At 42.2% G+C, this 16,671-nt stretch overlaps 3 protein-coding genes across 5 annotated transcripts; 1 reads left to right on the top strand and 2 right to left on the bottom strand.

The window, feature by feature from the left end:
• Nucleotides 1-20: 20 nt before the first annotated feature.
• Nucleotides 21-10,528, bottom strand: LOC6545010. Of its 2 annotated transcripts, XM_026977182.1 has the most exons (9): nt 10,265-10,528; nt 5,312-5,485; nt 3,438-3,745; nt 2,085-3,011; nt 1,407-1,882; nt 1,234-1,348; nt 957-1,173; nt 646-899; nt 21-572 (listed from the first exon to the last, which is right to left on the bottom strand). In XM_026977182.1, the coding sequence occupies exons 2-8, from the start codon at nt 5,372-5,374 to the stop codon at nt 660-662; spliced, it is 2,346 nt and encodes a 781-aa protein (XP_026832983.1). In that variant the 5' UTR covers nt 5,375-5,485; nt 10,265-10,528; the 3' UTR covers nt 21-572; nt 646-659. The 2 variants fall into 2 exon arrangements, with proteins under 2 accessions (XP_026832983.1, XP_026832982.1); XM_026977181.1 differs by having other exon boundaries at nt 21-899.
• A 941-nt stretch (nt 10,529-11,469) lies between these two features.
• LOC26526117 lies at nt 11,470-12,052 on the top strand. The gene is given in 4 exon segments (XM_026977425.1): nt 11,470-11,535; nt 11,605-11,788; nt 11,791-11,847; nt 11,850-12,052. Coding segments are annotated over 4 exon segments (459 nt in total). The 3' UTR covers nt 12,002-12,052.
• A 182-nt stretch (nt 12,053-12,234) lies between these two features.
• LOC6545011 lies at nt 12,235-16,586 on the bottom strand. 2 transcript variants are annotated; one of them, XM_015157682.2, is made up of 6 exons: nt 15,309-16,586; nt 14,573-14,676; nt 14,383-14,515; nt 14,113-14,308; nt 13,604-13,740; nt 12,235-12,987 (listed from the first exon to the last, which is right to left on the bottom strand). In XM_015157682.2, exons 1-6 carry the CDS (start codon nt 15,540-15,542, stop codon nt 12,358-12,360), a joined length of 1,434 nt encoding a protein of 477 aa, XP_015013168.1. In that variant the 5' UTR covers nt 15,543-16,586; the 3' UTR covers nt 12,235-12,357. The 2 variants fall into 2 exon arrangements, with proteins under 2 accessions (XP_015013168.1, XP_001972538.1); XM_001972502.3 differs by having other exon boundaries at nt 14,113-14,329; nt 15,309-16,585.
• Nucleotides 16,587-16,671: the final 85 nt, after the last annotated feature.

The raw sequence follows: 16,671 nt of genomic DNA on the forward strand, positions 1-16,671 counted from the left end.
TAGTAATGAAAGAATGTGTATAGGGATCACGTTAAATAGTTTTATTGTGGAAGCAAAACTGTGCAGCATTTAACACCAATATAATAAACTAATAAGTAATATAAATATCTGTGATTCTTTGGTACGCCTATAGGGGAAATTGCCCATTTTAGAGTATCTGAGTGTTATATGTGACTTTTACTACCATTTCATATTCTTTACAGTTCATATGGCTTTCAATTATATATCGTCATCAGATTTATTTATTATTTTACAACCTTAAATCTCAGATTCCTGTTTTTACTTACGATTACTGTACCTATATATATCTTAAAAAATAAATTAATAATTTGATTAGTATCTCTTTAGCATAAAACATAAGGAGTTCAGTTATGTACATTAGGAAAGTTAGAATTTTAAATGTATAAAGGGATTTCAAGGATTATTAGGTGATTTAGAATTTAATTACATAAATATTTGGTTGTCTACATTACAATCGACTTTGTTCCTTTGCAACTTCTAGTTAAAAATGAGCACATAAAAATTGTGATGTGGTGATCGATCATGCGAAGATTTCTCCCACGGATCGGACACTTAAAGTGTAAATTAGTTTTTCACAGCCTCTGCAACTTGACGGACCCAAGTCCATGTCTACTAAGTACCCACCGAGATGCCGGATGCTAGTGCATCTTGCAGTTGCCATCGCAGTTGACCACCGACCACACCCAGTCCACGTAGTTTGGCACCTTGGCATAGATGCCAAACTTGTTTCGCTGGGCGCATCCGTCGCCGAATGAGGTGATGCCAAATATGGTCCACGGATGGTTGGGCTTCGTGGTGTCCCGACACAAGAGCGGACCTCCTGAGTCTCCAGCACACGTGTCGATGTGCCCCTTCTGATGCCCGGCACAAAACATGTTCTAGAACATATAGCTATAAGTTATTCCGTAACAAAATCTGTATCCATGTGGCTGTACCTTAGTGATAGTGTAATCGTAGTAAACCTTGCGGCAATTCTGCATCGGTATGATGGGCACGGTGGCCTTATGGAGCACACTGGTGCCCGTGGCATCCCGATTGCGACGCTTTCCCCAGCCAATGATGGTGCAATCCATGTTTTTGGGCAGGGCCTGGAAGGGCTGCGGTAAGCAGGAGTATCCAATCCAAGTGGTGGCATTAACTGCCTTGGGTAACCTGTGAAAAAGGTAATTTTTAGTGGGATATTTATAACATTTCCACTATATAACTCCAAACCTTAAAAGTGCCACATCGCTATCCACCGTGCGCTTGTCAAAGTTGGGATGAGTATAGCTCTTCATCACCCTGAGCTGTATCTCCGTGCCATCCTCATAGTTGAGATTGTGTTCCCCTAAAGCAGTGAAACTGATGTAACTTTCGAAATCGGGAATCCATAATATTGAACCCACCTATTCGAACAAATAGAACCTTCCGCACACAGTGAGCGGCAGTTAGCACCCATCGGGGAGCAATGAGGGTGCCCCCACAGAAGGCTTCCTTGAAGCGATTCAGGATGGCCACCTGCCAGGGCCACTCGCCCTTGCGCGCCGCCCGTCCTCCGATTATCTTCAGCATGTTGGACATGCTCCTCCGTCCAGTTCCGCTGCGTACAATGCCGCAGTTCAGTTTCAGGGGAGTGTACTCCGGTCCTCGGTAACCCTTTCCCGTCATGATGTAGTTGAGGTCATTCATGGACACTTCCGGCTGCTCCGATTGCATCCTTCGCATCGCATTGGCTGGTGACCCAGATCCCGGCCGCGTCTCGAAGGCTGGAGTCTTCTGGAACTGCGTCTGCAGCCACTGCTGGCAGAAGCTGCCCTCCGTGTAGCAGTAGGCGATCTCCCGGAGAACTTCCCGGCCACACTGATCCATGATGCGGCATTTCCTGGAGATATTAAACATTTCGTTATTGTGTGAAAAACGATTATAAATTGTAATTGTTTATCGTTTGGAATTTTTAAGATATTTCTTTGATCTATATATATTTTTGTACAAATACTGTGTAAATCGCAATAAAATCCATTACAATTTTTAAGAATTCGAAAAAACTGACTGGGAAGGGGGAAGTAAATAAAGTAGTAGCTTACTTATATCTCCTCGTCGTGCATTTTGGCGAGCATTTGGTCCATCTACTCCACTTGGAGTAGACCCTTCGTCGCCTTAGAGCAATTCCATCCTTGGCTGGTGTCACCCAGCTGATATTGCGGAATTCCCCCTCTGATTCCTCGGAATCCGCGTACATAGTGTCCGGCATATCGAAGTCCTCGTACTGGAAAACATCACCCTCCACGCTGCTATCCTCGCCCAAATGTCTGGGTCTCAGTGACTTTCTCTCGCTGAAGTCCACAAAGTCCTCGTCATCATAGTCGTAGGCCTTTGGAGGTTTCCTATGGGAGGGCCTTCTATGATTTTGCCTTCTTCTGTGGCGATGATGTTTGAGCACGAAGAAATCTCCTTGCTCATCGGAACTTATTAGATCTTCGTCAGGTTCGGGTGCAGGTTCATCCTCCACATCCTCGTCACTAAATGAATCTTTGCCCGGATATTTTGGCAGGTGGCGAACCATTTCTTCAGGATTTGTTGGGAAAGTCGGCGGGGTAATTGGTGGATGAGTTGGTGGATGAGTTGGTGGATGAGTTGGTGGATGAGTTGGTGGATGGGTTGGTGGCTGGGTTGGTGGATGAGTTGGGGAATAAGTTGGGGGGTGGGTCGGCGGATAAGTTGGAGGATGAGCGGCAGGGTAAGTTGGGGCATAAATAGGTGGATGTGTGGATGGATAAAGTGGAGCATAGTTTGGTGGGGGCTTGTACTCGGAGTAGCGATAATCAACGGTGGGGCCACTTGACGCCGCAGCCGCCGCATTTATGATAATCGACGGAGGCGGAGGAGGTTGTGGTTGTGGTTGTGGTTGTGGTTGCGGCTGTGGTTGCGGAAGTGGTTGGATTCTCTCGCGGATGTGGCTATCATCCAGAATTAACGGCGTCTGCCACTTTATCGGAGGTGCAGGATGACAACTGTGGAATATGAAAAGATACTCAAGATCTGAAGGTATTTCACACTAAAGTATGGCAAGTAATGCGAGATGCTGCCTAAATTAGAACACTTTGGGAATAAACAAACTATAAAATGTGGCCTAAAAAATATTCCTAATATTTGTGTGAACCAAGGCTATTAATAGTCATACTCGAAAATGCACATGTACTCTAGTGCTAGACCAAATGTGCTAAATAGGTTTAAAAATAATTCAATATACTGTGAACTCTTAATTTGCGCCAGACCAACTTGGAAACACTTAAAGAAACTTAGCCAAGCCGCAATAATTAAATTAAATATTTTTAAAAAATACATTCAAGTTATATATTAAAATTCATGTAAAACCAAGAACTTCCATACTGTTAAATTATAAAACTTATTGTATATTTCATTTTAAGCATACTCACTGGCGGCACTGGCTCTGCTCCACGTGCTTGGTGTGTCCACACTTGCGCTTCACCTTGCAGAACCGCTCCCGCCGCCGGACGCACTCCTCGTCGCAGGGCGACCACTGGGACCAGCGGCTGAAGGGCTGGTGGTGGTGATTGAGGGATCGCCGCCGCCCACTCCAGCGCTCTGGGTGGGACATCCGCAGGCGGTGCACCCGCCGCCCGTCCACCCAATGCGATGATCCGTGGTGGTGCTGATGGTGGCTGTGCCGATGGTGTGCCATCGTGTCCCAAATCTCCCTCTCCGTCTCCTGCACATAGCCACTCTGATGGATGGAAACAATGGGAAAATGTACGTGTGTGAGATTGGGTTTTGGATTTCCCACTTTACTGCGGGGTCGAGTGTGAAATGCGATCTGCGCCCTACGACTTCTACTGCCCTCAAGGAGCCCACATTCGCTGTCCAGCTTCCCTGCTCTCCTGCCTCCTGCCTGCTGCCCTCTCATCCTCATCCTCAGCGTCATCCGCATCCAACCACTATAAATCAGACATGTCGCCGCTTTTTATTTGAAGTGTCATTGCTCTCGACAGTTTCGTGTCTGCCCTCGCAGTGTGATCCCCGAGGAAAGTGTGCGATACACCATGGTGCACCACGGTCCCAGCTCCAGTTCCAAATGGGACGCCAGGCGACGCCAGGCGACGCCGCTCTATAAATAACTCACGCTTTTCGCCGACCGATCCGGCGGATCCCTGCATCCGTCCCAGTCTAAAATAGGCTTCGACGTCTGTCGAGGACCGACATAACCGATTGCCATAACCTCTTCACCAACGCCCCAGATACCCGGCTGCCAGATACCCTGGACCTGGACTTTTTATGGTGTCTCGCCTGTGTAAATGGGCCAAGTTTTACAACAGCTAAGTGTAATGCATTTACGTATATTTACTGGAAGGCGGTCATGATCTGGTTTGAGTTACAGATAGGTGGTGAATAATATTCATAGCATTAATTCTGGTATGACTAATTTCATGTTGTGAAGTGATGATAGTCTATCATTAAACTTGGGAATTGAGCTGTAATGAGCTGAAACTCACACTCTGCAAAAAATCTGTATGAAAGATGGCCAACTTTTATTTGAAATTTACTCAGCTAGTTTTAGTACCAGTTATAGTAATACGACGCCGTTTTAGAGCCTGTCTGACCTTAGAGGGAGATTCGAAATTAACGACGGCTTCAAAAAGTTTTATTAGTTCAATGACTGGCTCTAAAAACGCTGGGGACATCAGCATAACCGGTACACTCAAATGACAATCCAGCAACAAAATAGTTCATTTACTCAACCAGCTACCAAATTCTTTCACCTAATCATCTGCTTTATTGCAAAAACAGGAAGCTATTATCGTTTCAGTGAAACAGAACAGGGTAATCAAGAGATTTTAGTCAATGAATTGAGTAGCTAAATTATTTGAATGACCATGTTTACAGCTGAAATTAGTCGAATCAAATAAACCAACACACTATGTTCGCATAATGAGGTGCCAATAAATTGGACTCACTTGAAAACCGACGTAGGTCAGGGGCAAATCGGAAAACTGAAATTCAGAAATGGAAAACCGAAACATTCCCATCAAATCATGCGGAAATGCGAACCGCTCTGTGCACCTCAAGCTCAAGGAGAACTAACTACATGTATATCGTTCCGGGACCCGATTCCGATACAAAATAATTCAAAATAAAAAAAAAAGAGAGTGCGACTAATTTGGTTGCGGTAATTGACCTTGCATTTGTGAATAAATAGTTCGCAGTTCCCAACGAATTGCTTCGGGTTGACGTAATATACGATTTTGATTCTGATTTTGATTTCGACAAGTGGGTGATCGACTTATACACTCACCTGAGTTTCGACCAGCAGCTGAACCACCGTCAGGAATTCAAAAACCAAAAACACCACTTTCATGCTCAATTGCTTCTGGTCGACTCGTTGTCTCGTTCGAAAATCGATCGGTAATTTCAAATACCACCGTATCGAATCCGTGAATCCGTGAATCCAAAGACCCTGACAAATGCACTGCGAATAGAAATAAAATGTGGGTGAGTGAATTGAGTGGATTGATGTGTGTGTTTGGGTGTTCCAGAAGCTCATACGAATTTAAAGTTTCGAACTTAACCTTGAACTCTTTGAAATTCAGTTGGATAATGAGCATTATAGACCCGCATAACTTGTTGATATCCAAATTCTATAAAATTAATTTGAGTTTCTGACTCATAGCTTGTGGATATAGAATCTCTAAGTAGTTCAATTGAAGTTCAGTTGTATAAACGAACTCATTTCTCTGGAATGCTCTCATATGAAAGTAGTTCCCCACAATTATGCTGACCCGATGGGATTACTCAACATAGCGGCCACTGAAATTCCTCCTCACTGTGGGATAGCCCAATTAAGTTATATAACATGGCTAACACACCAACATGGGCGTACTTGAACCTGTACTTGTACTAGTATTATGCTTTTAAGTGCCCAATTTACCCTGACTAAGCGACTCATTTGCGTCAAAGTAGACCCATCCAAAAACATAAAGAGTGCCCCCCACGCACTGCACAATTAAACGATGCCAATGCCGATGTTGGATCGAGTGAATATATTGTGAATCTGGTGAGTCTGGTGAATCTGTTCGTTCACCCGACTCCCTATCTCAGCGGCCGCCTTTGGCCACCAACTACAAAGCAAATATTTGAACTTGTCTGGGACCTTAGCCCAAAGCGATCAAAAGCACTGGGTAAAATTAAAAAAAATCTTAAAAAAAGTGAAATTAATTAGCTACATACCCGTACATGTAATTACAAACAGAGAAGCCACAGGGAGAACGGGGAAAATTGAAAACATATAGCAGTGCCGAGTGCTTTTGATGCTATGCTTTCCTGCATAAGTGGGTTTTGTATGAAAGGTCTGGTTTTGTATCTTACTCGTTTCATTTTCCAACTGCACCGCGGAATTTTAAGTAGACCCAGAAGAACCGAACAAGTACAACGTACTTCGAACTTGCGTCAACACTGGATCTTGGCCACATCCGAGATACTGAGATACTCAGATACTCGGACACTCAGATACGCGGACACTCAGATACGCGGATACTCAGATACGCGGACACTCAGATACGCGTATACTCAGATACCCAAGTAGCGCCCCAACTACTAGCGATCATATAAGGTCAGATGCACTGGGGCAACCTACCAGTTGAATGCATCGCACGATCCTCTCTCCCACATTCGGCATTCTGGTTATTCCAAATGACCAAATTCGACACCGCCATCCCGGCCAGGTTGCTGCAAATTGGCCATTTATATGCCGCGCTAAATTCCAATAAAATCGGTGCACCAATAAAGCGCAAAGCCAAGGCACTGATCCCAATTCTTCGGGTGTACCAATCGCTGGGATGTGATTTATTTACAATGTGAAATACATCCAGCGCCCACTGAACAAACATGCGGATATATATTCAATTTTATAAGCATCCAATATTGAGTAACCCGCGATGCGTGAAGAATCTTTTCGCCGGTTTGATGGATACAAAGATCGACAACAAACAAACCACTAGAAACTATTTTAACACACCTGACGACACATGATTTATACTTGGCAGCGGACATTTCCCCACCAAATCTGTGTGACGTCATCTACAAGTAAACAAAATGATTTACAAACTATTCCGGAGAGAGTTAAATTATTGGCGAGATTAAGCAAGGCAACTTAGTAACATTTGCGTAACTTATCAGTTGCACTTGGTTTCAAGTGAGGAAAGTAAAAGTGAAGGTAAGGTGGTCTTCCATTATGACGTTTTTCATACAACAGATTATAGTCTTTCAAAACTAATAGAACCTCTGTCTCTAAATTTAGTGAGGAATTCCAATATATATATAAATTTCAAAAAAATGATTAGATTGTATATGTTTAGCAAGTTAAATTATAAACATATTTATTTTAAACCCTCCTCTTTGTTTGCCAAAAAAACGTCTATAGTTTCCTCTTTTTGTTTGCTTATACAGCTTTAAATTGATTTTGTGATGGTTGGTCCATCAAAGGTTTCATATTTCGCCAAACTTTGCACGTTCTGGCTGTATCCAAAGGCCAATTTAACGCAAAAACGCATATTAAAACTGAATATATTGTGGCTGGTTCATTTTTTGCCGATTTGGCTGAAATGATCGCTTTGGAAAACTACTAAAATGTCCACCCCAGCGCTCAAACAAAATATTTATGTACATTTGTGTGTACTTCGAGCGACGCTGCTTCTTAATTTAGATCGCGATGCGTCCGCATAGCAAACAGAGCAGCAACAACCTCCCGTCTCCGGATCCGTACCGCTCCCGTACCGCTGCCATCCCGATCCGTTCCAATCCGTTCCGTATAAACAAACCGCAGTAGTTGGCCCGCCCCCGAACAACCGCCTTACCTTGACAAAGTGCGATTAAAAAGCAAATGTGACGGGGTCGAGTACGCATCTCGTAAATATCAAAATATTTCCCAGATGGCGTTCACCGCGTATCCAGTGACCAGTATGTCGGATTCCTACAGGTGAGTAAGGGGCACTCAAAAGCGTGTATTATGATGTGTTTACCAGTTCCGCAAACAAGGTGGATCGCCCACCCTCCACCCACCAAGCACCGCCCACCACCCACCGCCCACTGCCCACGCCCACTCGGCATGCGGTCGAACTATTTTTCACTTTTTATATTCGGTCTTAAATGGCTGCGGAGTAGACCACACGATTTTTTATGAATGAAAATGTACTAATTTGGATCTGGCCAGCCGCTTATCGAGACTTGAGTTTTCTGCACTGGCAGAAATAATTGGTATTCTAGTTGTTATTTAAATAAAATTGTATTGCCTTTGCCTTTTCTTTGTGGAAAAATATTAGGGAAACATTAATTGAAAGGGGATGCTATTTCTTAATTTAGTTTAGATTTTAAGTTATTTTTCTATTGTTTGTAAAACTTTTTTTTATTTGCCGAGCAAATATGTTAATAGTTGCACAAACTAATTCTGTTTACATGCAAACGAATCAAAAACTTGATAAAGCATTCCCTTGATTTCATATTTATCGTTGTTTTGGTAGATATGCAAAGGCTGCTTCAACGGAAACCAACACAAATCCATGATGAACCATACTTAAATAGCGGGAGGTCAGGTAGAATGCCATAGAAAGATACAAATTGTTTTACTTTTTTTTCTTAATTAAAAAAAATCTTTCCCTATTTTTTTCTTTTTAGCCGATAGAACTTTTTCGCAGTGCAGCTGACTGATTTATTTTTTGTGGCTTTTTGGCCGGCTAGCCACAATGTCTGGTATGGCCAATCAAGTGTCGTTGTGTGTGTGTGCCTGTGTGTTGCATGTCCGCGGGCCCGTTTAACCAAATGCAATTTTAATGACGTGACCAGCTACTAAAAAACCAAATCGCAGCGAGTTGGCTGTCGCTGGCTTTTGTTTTTCCTATTTATCTGCCGACTAAGTGGGCAGTTCGTGGGCAGAATGGGGCATTTGGGCATTTGGCCATTTGGGCATTTGGTATTGTCTACAGATTTTGGCCGGCTTAATTTATTAGTCAGCCTTTTGTAATCGGCCGGGCATTAAGTCCGCTGTGCGACATCGGCCACATGAGTATTAGCGGAAGTGTTGGAAATAAATCATGCTTCGCATCCACGCACACTGCATCCACGGCGCACACAAGTGCACCAATTCATACAATTCATCGACATCGATGGCATCGCAAAGACGCCGACAAACTGCCTCCGCCCAGCACCCCACATCCCGGCGATCCTAGACACCCAGCATCCAGCAGTCCACATCCACGCATCCGTGGATCCCCTGCCCCGCCGCGCCACCAGAACACCCAATTTTCCACAGATGAATTAAATGCATTTTAAACACACATGCACCCACAGATGGGGTCAAAATAATAGCAGTGTATTGCACACATGTATCTTCGAGATTGATAAACAAACGCTTTGTGTACTTTTTCGTAGATCCATCAATCATCATTCCATTCATCAAGTAACCAGATATAATTTATAGACCTCTGTCGATATTACAGTGAATAAAAATACATATAATATATATTTATAATGCATTACAGTGAATATAAATGCATCATACAGTCATCTCAGCCTAATAAGTAAAAAGTTGTATAAATGTAACTCCACAGATGATTTCTGTGAAATAGCTTCCAAAATATTTTAGGGAAGGTGTTTCAGATATTCGCACCTCTGGTTTTATTCAAGTTTCATAAACATTTCCGTTCCAAATTCTCATTAACATAATTTATTTTGAAGACAACCGAATATTTCAACCACAAAAATGTCTTCTGGGGAACTAAATGTCCCAGAGATATAAATTTTGACCAAAGAACATAATTAATTAGGGGCTTTTTCTTTAGGTGCTACGACATAGCACTATTATTTTTGGGGAATCTTGTATGATTCATGGCATCGTTCATACTATATTTTAGTTTTTGTGCGTTTTCATTGCTATTATTTTGACTGCATGTGTAAAATAGCATGCGTGCAGATCCAAATACATCTGCGTTCATGGGTGTTTGTGGCTATGCGAACGCGGATTGTTTTCATGAATGAAACATTTTTTATTCCATTTATCACTTGGCACCGAGTCTCCTTCAGCTGCACTTCGATTAGCGTCTTGGGAGCACTTTTGGATCGGTTAGGAACCAATCCGCATCCACATGCAAACCGACGCACTTTGCATATAAACACGGCTAACTGGCCCATACATTTGGCTTTTATGACTTTAATATTGAACTGTCAACCGTTTAGCGTTAATTTACCCAACGATTACCTGGTTGACACTACTGTATCGCTCGGGGTTTTTCGAAAATGTTTCAAAATCCGTTTCGCGCACACATATTGAAGCAAATTTTTATTTTTACATTGGAGAACCACGTCGGATGTCGAATGTCGCCTCGCAAACTCCGCGTAAACAACCCGGATTCCTCTGCAAGCCCAACCGTTCCGTTTTCCGTATTCCGTTCCGTTCAGATCCAATCCGATACGATACAATCCGATCCGATCCGATCCAAACGACGTCTTCTCGAGAACTGAGACTGAGCGAAGCAAACGCCAACGCTCCGCGGCGAGCTGAAAAACGTCGCGTTGCCGTTGACTTTTCCACACACATGTTGGCCGTGCACAGTGGCCTGGAACCGGGTGAAAAATGTGCGAATCGCTTCGAAAATCCCAGGCAGACGCACAAATGCTTCCACTATTTCTGCGAAATGCGAATAATAGGAAAAGTGCCAATACACCGAGAAAAATTCAGATGTTAAACTTAATAGCAAATCTGTTAACTAAAAATGTTCACTATTGATAAATGATACAATTAAACAAAATTTAATAAAGAAAATAAACTGTTTTATTTTAGAACAAGAGATTCTTCGACTACCAGATACTCGTTAGTCAGCTAAAAGTTAATACTTTGAAAAAAGCAGTATATCATATTTTTGAGGAATTCACGCTTTTCAACGTTGTTTATTCAAATATCAAGCCAATGTAAAAAGTGTCAAATATATTTGATCGAATGTAGTATACCCTTTGTCTATATTAGTAACGGGTAAGATAATATGTACAGCAAAGCAATTTCAGCTGCCTCTAATTAGAAATGTTTTCTGCAGCCCTACTGATAATATTTGTTTATCACTGTTTCTTACTAATAACTATGATGTAATTTGAAAATAATTACAGCCTAAACAAACAAATGTATAGTTTGGGAAGATATTAATGTAATTTATTTTTAATAATGATTTATAAAAGTTAATCAAATTGTATCCAAATGGTTAGTTGGTTCTTCAAATAGCCAACAAAAATTGGGAATTTTTCGGTAGACTCAAAAAAGGGGTGCCTTACTTTTAATAAATCAAAACTATGCATTCAAAAAATCATTTAGATTACAAAATTACACAGATAACTGACAAAATTACTACATCGATTAGAAGTTCTATTAAGCATAAAATACAATCAGCATAAATAACAAGGAGATTTAGTACCATGTTGTCAAAGCTAGTTACTAGTCTTCTCTGCGTAGCAGTTTTCATTCTCATCGTTGACTTTAATGTAAAAAGAGTTCTGAGAACTGCTAAGTATTACTAAGTACTAAAAGAATCGAATTTTCACAGGATGCAGTCGTCTTTAAGTTACGAATTTCGCAATCAATCGTGGTTTGTGTTCCATTATTGTCGCCTGAATGCGATCAGTCGTGAGAAGGTCATACTCAACCTAAATGGAACTGTTCTACATCCGGCCAATAACATAAAAGTTCATGTCAAGCTGCTTAAGAAGGCCAACGGATTTAAGCCTTGGTTACTTGCATCCTTTTGTTCGATATCTTCAAGGATTTATCCAACCTAAACCACACATTATCATTCCTCGTAAGTACTTAGGCGCTTTTAAATTGGATAAATTTAACTATAAATTGTATAACCTATATGACCTATTAACTTTAATGTGGATGTTCGACAAAAAAATCCAGTTCGATACCAATGTTACTTTTGTTTATGCAGAGGATCTCATTAACTCATAATCAGCTTCTCGACTAACTGGTACCCATTATTCAGCTGGTGGGATTACATTTTTGAATTCCAGAATTTTTTTAACTCTGCTGTTAATTTCAAATACAAAAATCAAAATCAACAACAGCACAATTTTCTTCACTGCATAGCTACTACCAATGAACTGCGGGCAGTAAACCAAGTGTTACACTCCATGGACGTTCAAATGAGCCAAACTTTCCCAAAGAAGCATTTTACAATTCGCAATTAAATTTAATATTTTTAACGATCGAAAAGCAAATGCATACAGCAGACAGGAATTTCTATATAAATTAACTTAAGATTTTTGCTATTTACATTTAGTTTGGAGTGTAGCTCTGAGTTCGATTTAGTGGTAACAGTGCCAGGCGGCCACCCGCTGGCCTGGCGGGGATTCCCGGATGAGACGCATCTGCTCGGAGCCCGTATCTCCCGGCTGTCCACCACCGACTATGACGGTGCCGAGTACCAGCTTCTTGCCCATCTTCTTGGTGGCCAATGTGATGCGCAGCACGATGTTCTCCAACTGATCGAGTCTCTGGAGCGGAATGTCTATCGTTCCCTCGCCGAAGCCATCGTCCCATTTAGTGGAGAGTGAGGGAAAGAAGATGGGGGACTTCCAGGCATCTATGTAGATGCCGTGCTCGAAGGCCGTGGTCTTCACATAAACACCGGAGCTCGCCGTCACCTCCAGCTCGTCCTTCACCTTGTTGGAGCAGCGCATCCGTGTGGTGGTCACCCGGAGCAGGTATCTGCCGGAGTCGCTGTTGCCGGCATTGCTGATGCCCATCTTTCGCTTCACTTCTGCCGTCATCCGTTGCCAATTGTTGGCCGCATGGATGGCAGGTGGCGTGGGCGTAGTGGGCGTGTTTGAGGGCGTGGCAGGGGGCAGTGAAGTATCCACAGGTGATTCCAGGCATTCCAGAAGATCTCGCACCTCGAGGGCCAGCTCGACCACACCCTTGGTGGAGTTCACCAACTGAAAAATAATAATACTAATGTACTGGAAAATATCTTAGAAATTAATTCCCATAAACCGCACCATTCATTTAACTCAGAATATATGCATTTATGACTAGATATTTAATCAGAAATGGGATTTCGTAAACAAAATGCTGACGATATGCTACCCACTCGGGCTTTCAAAGCTCTGGATTTATAAGGTTTGTCAACAAATTGAAATCGCATTGCTTTTATCTTATCATTAAAAGCCAAATTGACCCACACTGAAAATTGGTTCAAACACATAGGTGATTCAGATATCGCCACATTAGGTGAGGGAAAAAACGCGAAGGGTTGGCTTTTAATTCATTTTTTCCGGCATAATATTGACTCAGCTTACACATTAATGTTTAATTTTTTGTTGGTTGCAATTAAAAAAAGTTGCTTTCATTTAAATTTTATAGTGGCGGTGTTGTTGTAGTTTTCCCGACCAAACGGGAAGCTTTCACTTTGCACAATTAAGGGGCACACATCTCCATTACATTTGAAAACACTCGGAGCCCCATGTCGCATTTTGTTTTGTAACACCAATTTCGGGTGAACTTGTTTAGCAATGCTCTGGGTCAGGTACCTACACATGTTTTCCTACTCACATTGTTGTTGCTGGGTGACGACTTGGCCACCGTGGTGGTGATATCTTTTATGGGCAGCCACAACTCTTCCGTGGAATAGCAGCCCGTGCGGCTGTTGCGCTGGAAGAGCTTCGATTCCAGGTAACAGGTGACGGAACCTGGGGCGGAGAAGACACAAAACTATAGATATACGTATGATAAAGATATTGATATATGACAAAGAGATTTAACAAAAAATTATAGATATCTGACAAAAAGATATAACACAATGTGCCAATGGAGGGTTTCAAAACAAATCAAACAGTGTATTTTGCTGACTTGGAATTTAAACAAGTCGCATCTTTTATGGTATGCTATAGTTAAAGTAATCTGATCATTACTGATCATTAATGAATATATACCCCTTACTATCGCAAATTCTAGGCCAATAACATTATTGAGAAATTTGAAATTTGTCCAAAAGTATGCTGTAAAATGGTGTTTAGCTTGCACAGCTTAGCAGTTGCTTTTAGCCAACATGGATACATTACCTATATTCCTGCGCGACTCACTGATGGTCAGCGGGGGCATCGCATCCCGAGCGGAGCTCTCAGACATCTTCTTTCCCTTTCCCTCGTCACCTGGTCCTCCGCCAGCTTCAGTCCTTGGTTCACTTGGAGCACCCGCAGTGGGATCCATGAAACGCTGCACGAAGCTGGTGCTTCTGTCTTTTAGCGAGCGGTATGTCTTGTTAAAGCGATTGAAGTTCTGGTAGGAAGGGAATTTAATCCACGTTAGTGAGCTAGTTATGGCCAACTTACTGTGGCCGGTAGGACCAGCAGGGCGTAGACCGTAAACACCACAAATTGGCCGGAGAAGAGTTGATCTGGCTCCTGATCCGCGCTGTTTGCCTGTCCATTTGCGGGTCGGCGGGCCACATGCTTCATGGAGGATCTATCCAATTAGTATTTTGAATGATAATATTGCTAATTCCTTTCATATCACACATACTTGATATCTGGCACCAGGGGAAACTTGAAATTCTCATTGAACTTTGGCCATGTATTCGTCTGAATGCTGCTGTCCAAGCGTTTCGATCCGGGGAATAGCTTTACCTATGGATCGGGAAGGTGAGAAATTTAAAATATTTTGATATACAAATAAATAAATTATGGAATGAGCTGAGGGTCTTTGAAGTGAGATAGGAAAATAACTCAAAAGTATTCGACTTAATTCATTTGATCTCAATTGATTGTTTATTTGGCAACATATCTAAAAAATCGTATGTTTTCTAAACAATAAAATATAACAAAACTTATTTGTTCAAGTGCTGGCCACAAAAAGTTCACGTTTATCATAATCATTTTTAAATTTTATTATTATTATGAAAATACTATTAGATGATAAGAATATTTTTAGGATGACAGTCATCCGTTGTCAGAAAGATCTACTCATCTTTGGAATATAAAAAGTTATTATTCCTCTCCTGGCCAAGCAAAAGCTTTTATCTCAAAGTTTATATATTGCTAACAAAGTTGATAAATTTTGTTTGGTAGAAAAGAGTTTATTTGATTGATTTTCTCATGGTAATACTGTTAGGATTCTGTTAGACCATAGGATACTACGGTCTGCGCTGTGAAAAACTGTTTGAGAATCAAAGCAATTTCCTATCTGCCAAATTGAGTGCCTTTATCTCAGGCTATTTCCGTGGCATGTCTCATATCGTGACTAATTAGCACTAATTTACCTTTATTTGATACCCCTGGACGATCTTGAAGCCGAAGAGGGAGGGCAGATGTCGCGCGGCGATGAGGTGGACGTTGAGTTCGGGCACCGCCGTGGAGCCCTTACTTTGATCACTGCTTTTCGGATTGTCGATTGTGATCTGGAATCCGATCTCCGGCTCCAGAGTTACGGAGTGCCGGTTTGCGCCATTGGAGCCGGAGTGCTGACCGGGCAGCAGGGCCCGTAGTTTGTTCATGACGTCCGTGTGCTCCGGTTTCTACTTGAACCGGGAATGGAATGCCAACCGCTTTTCCATTCGATTGCGCAAAGGCGAAGAAGCGATAAATTGTGTAAGTGACTTAACACCCGCCGCCGACTTTTCCTTATCGCTATGAATCGTACTTCAAACTGATAAAACCTGCCCCACTCTCTCTCTCTCTCTCTCTCTCTGTATATTTATCTCTCTCCCTCAGCAAAGTGCAGTGCTCTCAGCTTGGAGATGGGAAAATAAACACCAAAGCTCCCCAAACAGCTGATGACTGGAAACTTTTGCACCGCAAAGCTCACTCCCCACCACTCCCAATCTCAATCCTAATCCCAATAGGTAATCGTGACCGTTGGAATGAGATACGCGAGCGGTTCTATCTTATGGATGTGTGCAAAAGTATCTTGGAGAGGTTACAGCCAAGAGATGCACTTCACGAATCCATCTCCCAGAAGAAGCGGTCATAAAATCCGAACTAGATCACAGAAACCAACGGATTGCGCGGAATTGCCCAACTCGCGATGTTGAGATGTCAACAAGTGTTTGGGGTCAGCACACTAAGCAGAGCACTTGGCGCGACAATTAGCAACTTAAGTGAGAATGAGAACGAGAACGAGAATATGAACCTGAATCTGAATGATTCTGAAACGAATTCGGATGGCGATCCGATCTGGACGCTCGCGTTCTTCAGCTGTTCCAGCGCTCAACTGAAAAGTTAACTTGGAAATTACTTCGTATGCGGCCACAATAATAAGCGTACAATCATAATGCCGACACACATTCGCGCGCTCCACGTACAGCAGCGGGTAAAAATATAGCATCTTTCACAGATGTCACTAAAGGAAACGGAAGTTACTGTCATTCGGAGTTAAGGTTCGGTACATAGAAGTATTTGCCCTTCATAGAAACTAGATGTGTACCTATGTTTCAAGAAGGTAATTCGTTATTTAACTGGTAACTAAGTATAAATGGTATTTCTTTGACCCCACTTGTGAGCACGAGTGTCGACACAAACAAACGCTCACACCTAAAGCCAAAGAACTTTTGTTCTCTTATTGTGCTTGTAGAATGCACTCAGATTCTCTCAACGCCATTTGTGTCATAGTTACCGCTAAAGAAA

Source organism: Drosophila erecta, unplaced genomic scaffold (genome assembly GCF_003286155.1).
Source record: "Drosophila erecta strain 14021-0224.00,06,07 unplaced genomic scaffold, DereRS2 tig00000021-arrow-pilon, whole genome shotgun sequence".
Lineage (NCBI taxonomy): Eukaryota > Metazoa > Arthropoda > Insecta > Diptera > Drosophilidae > Drosophila > Drosophila erecta.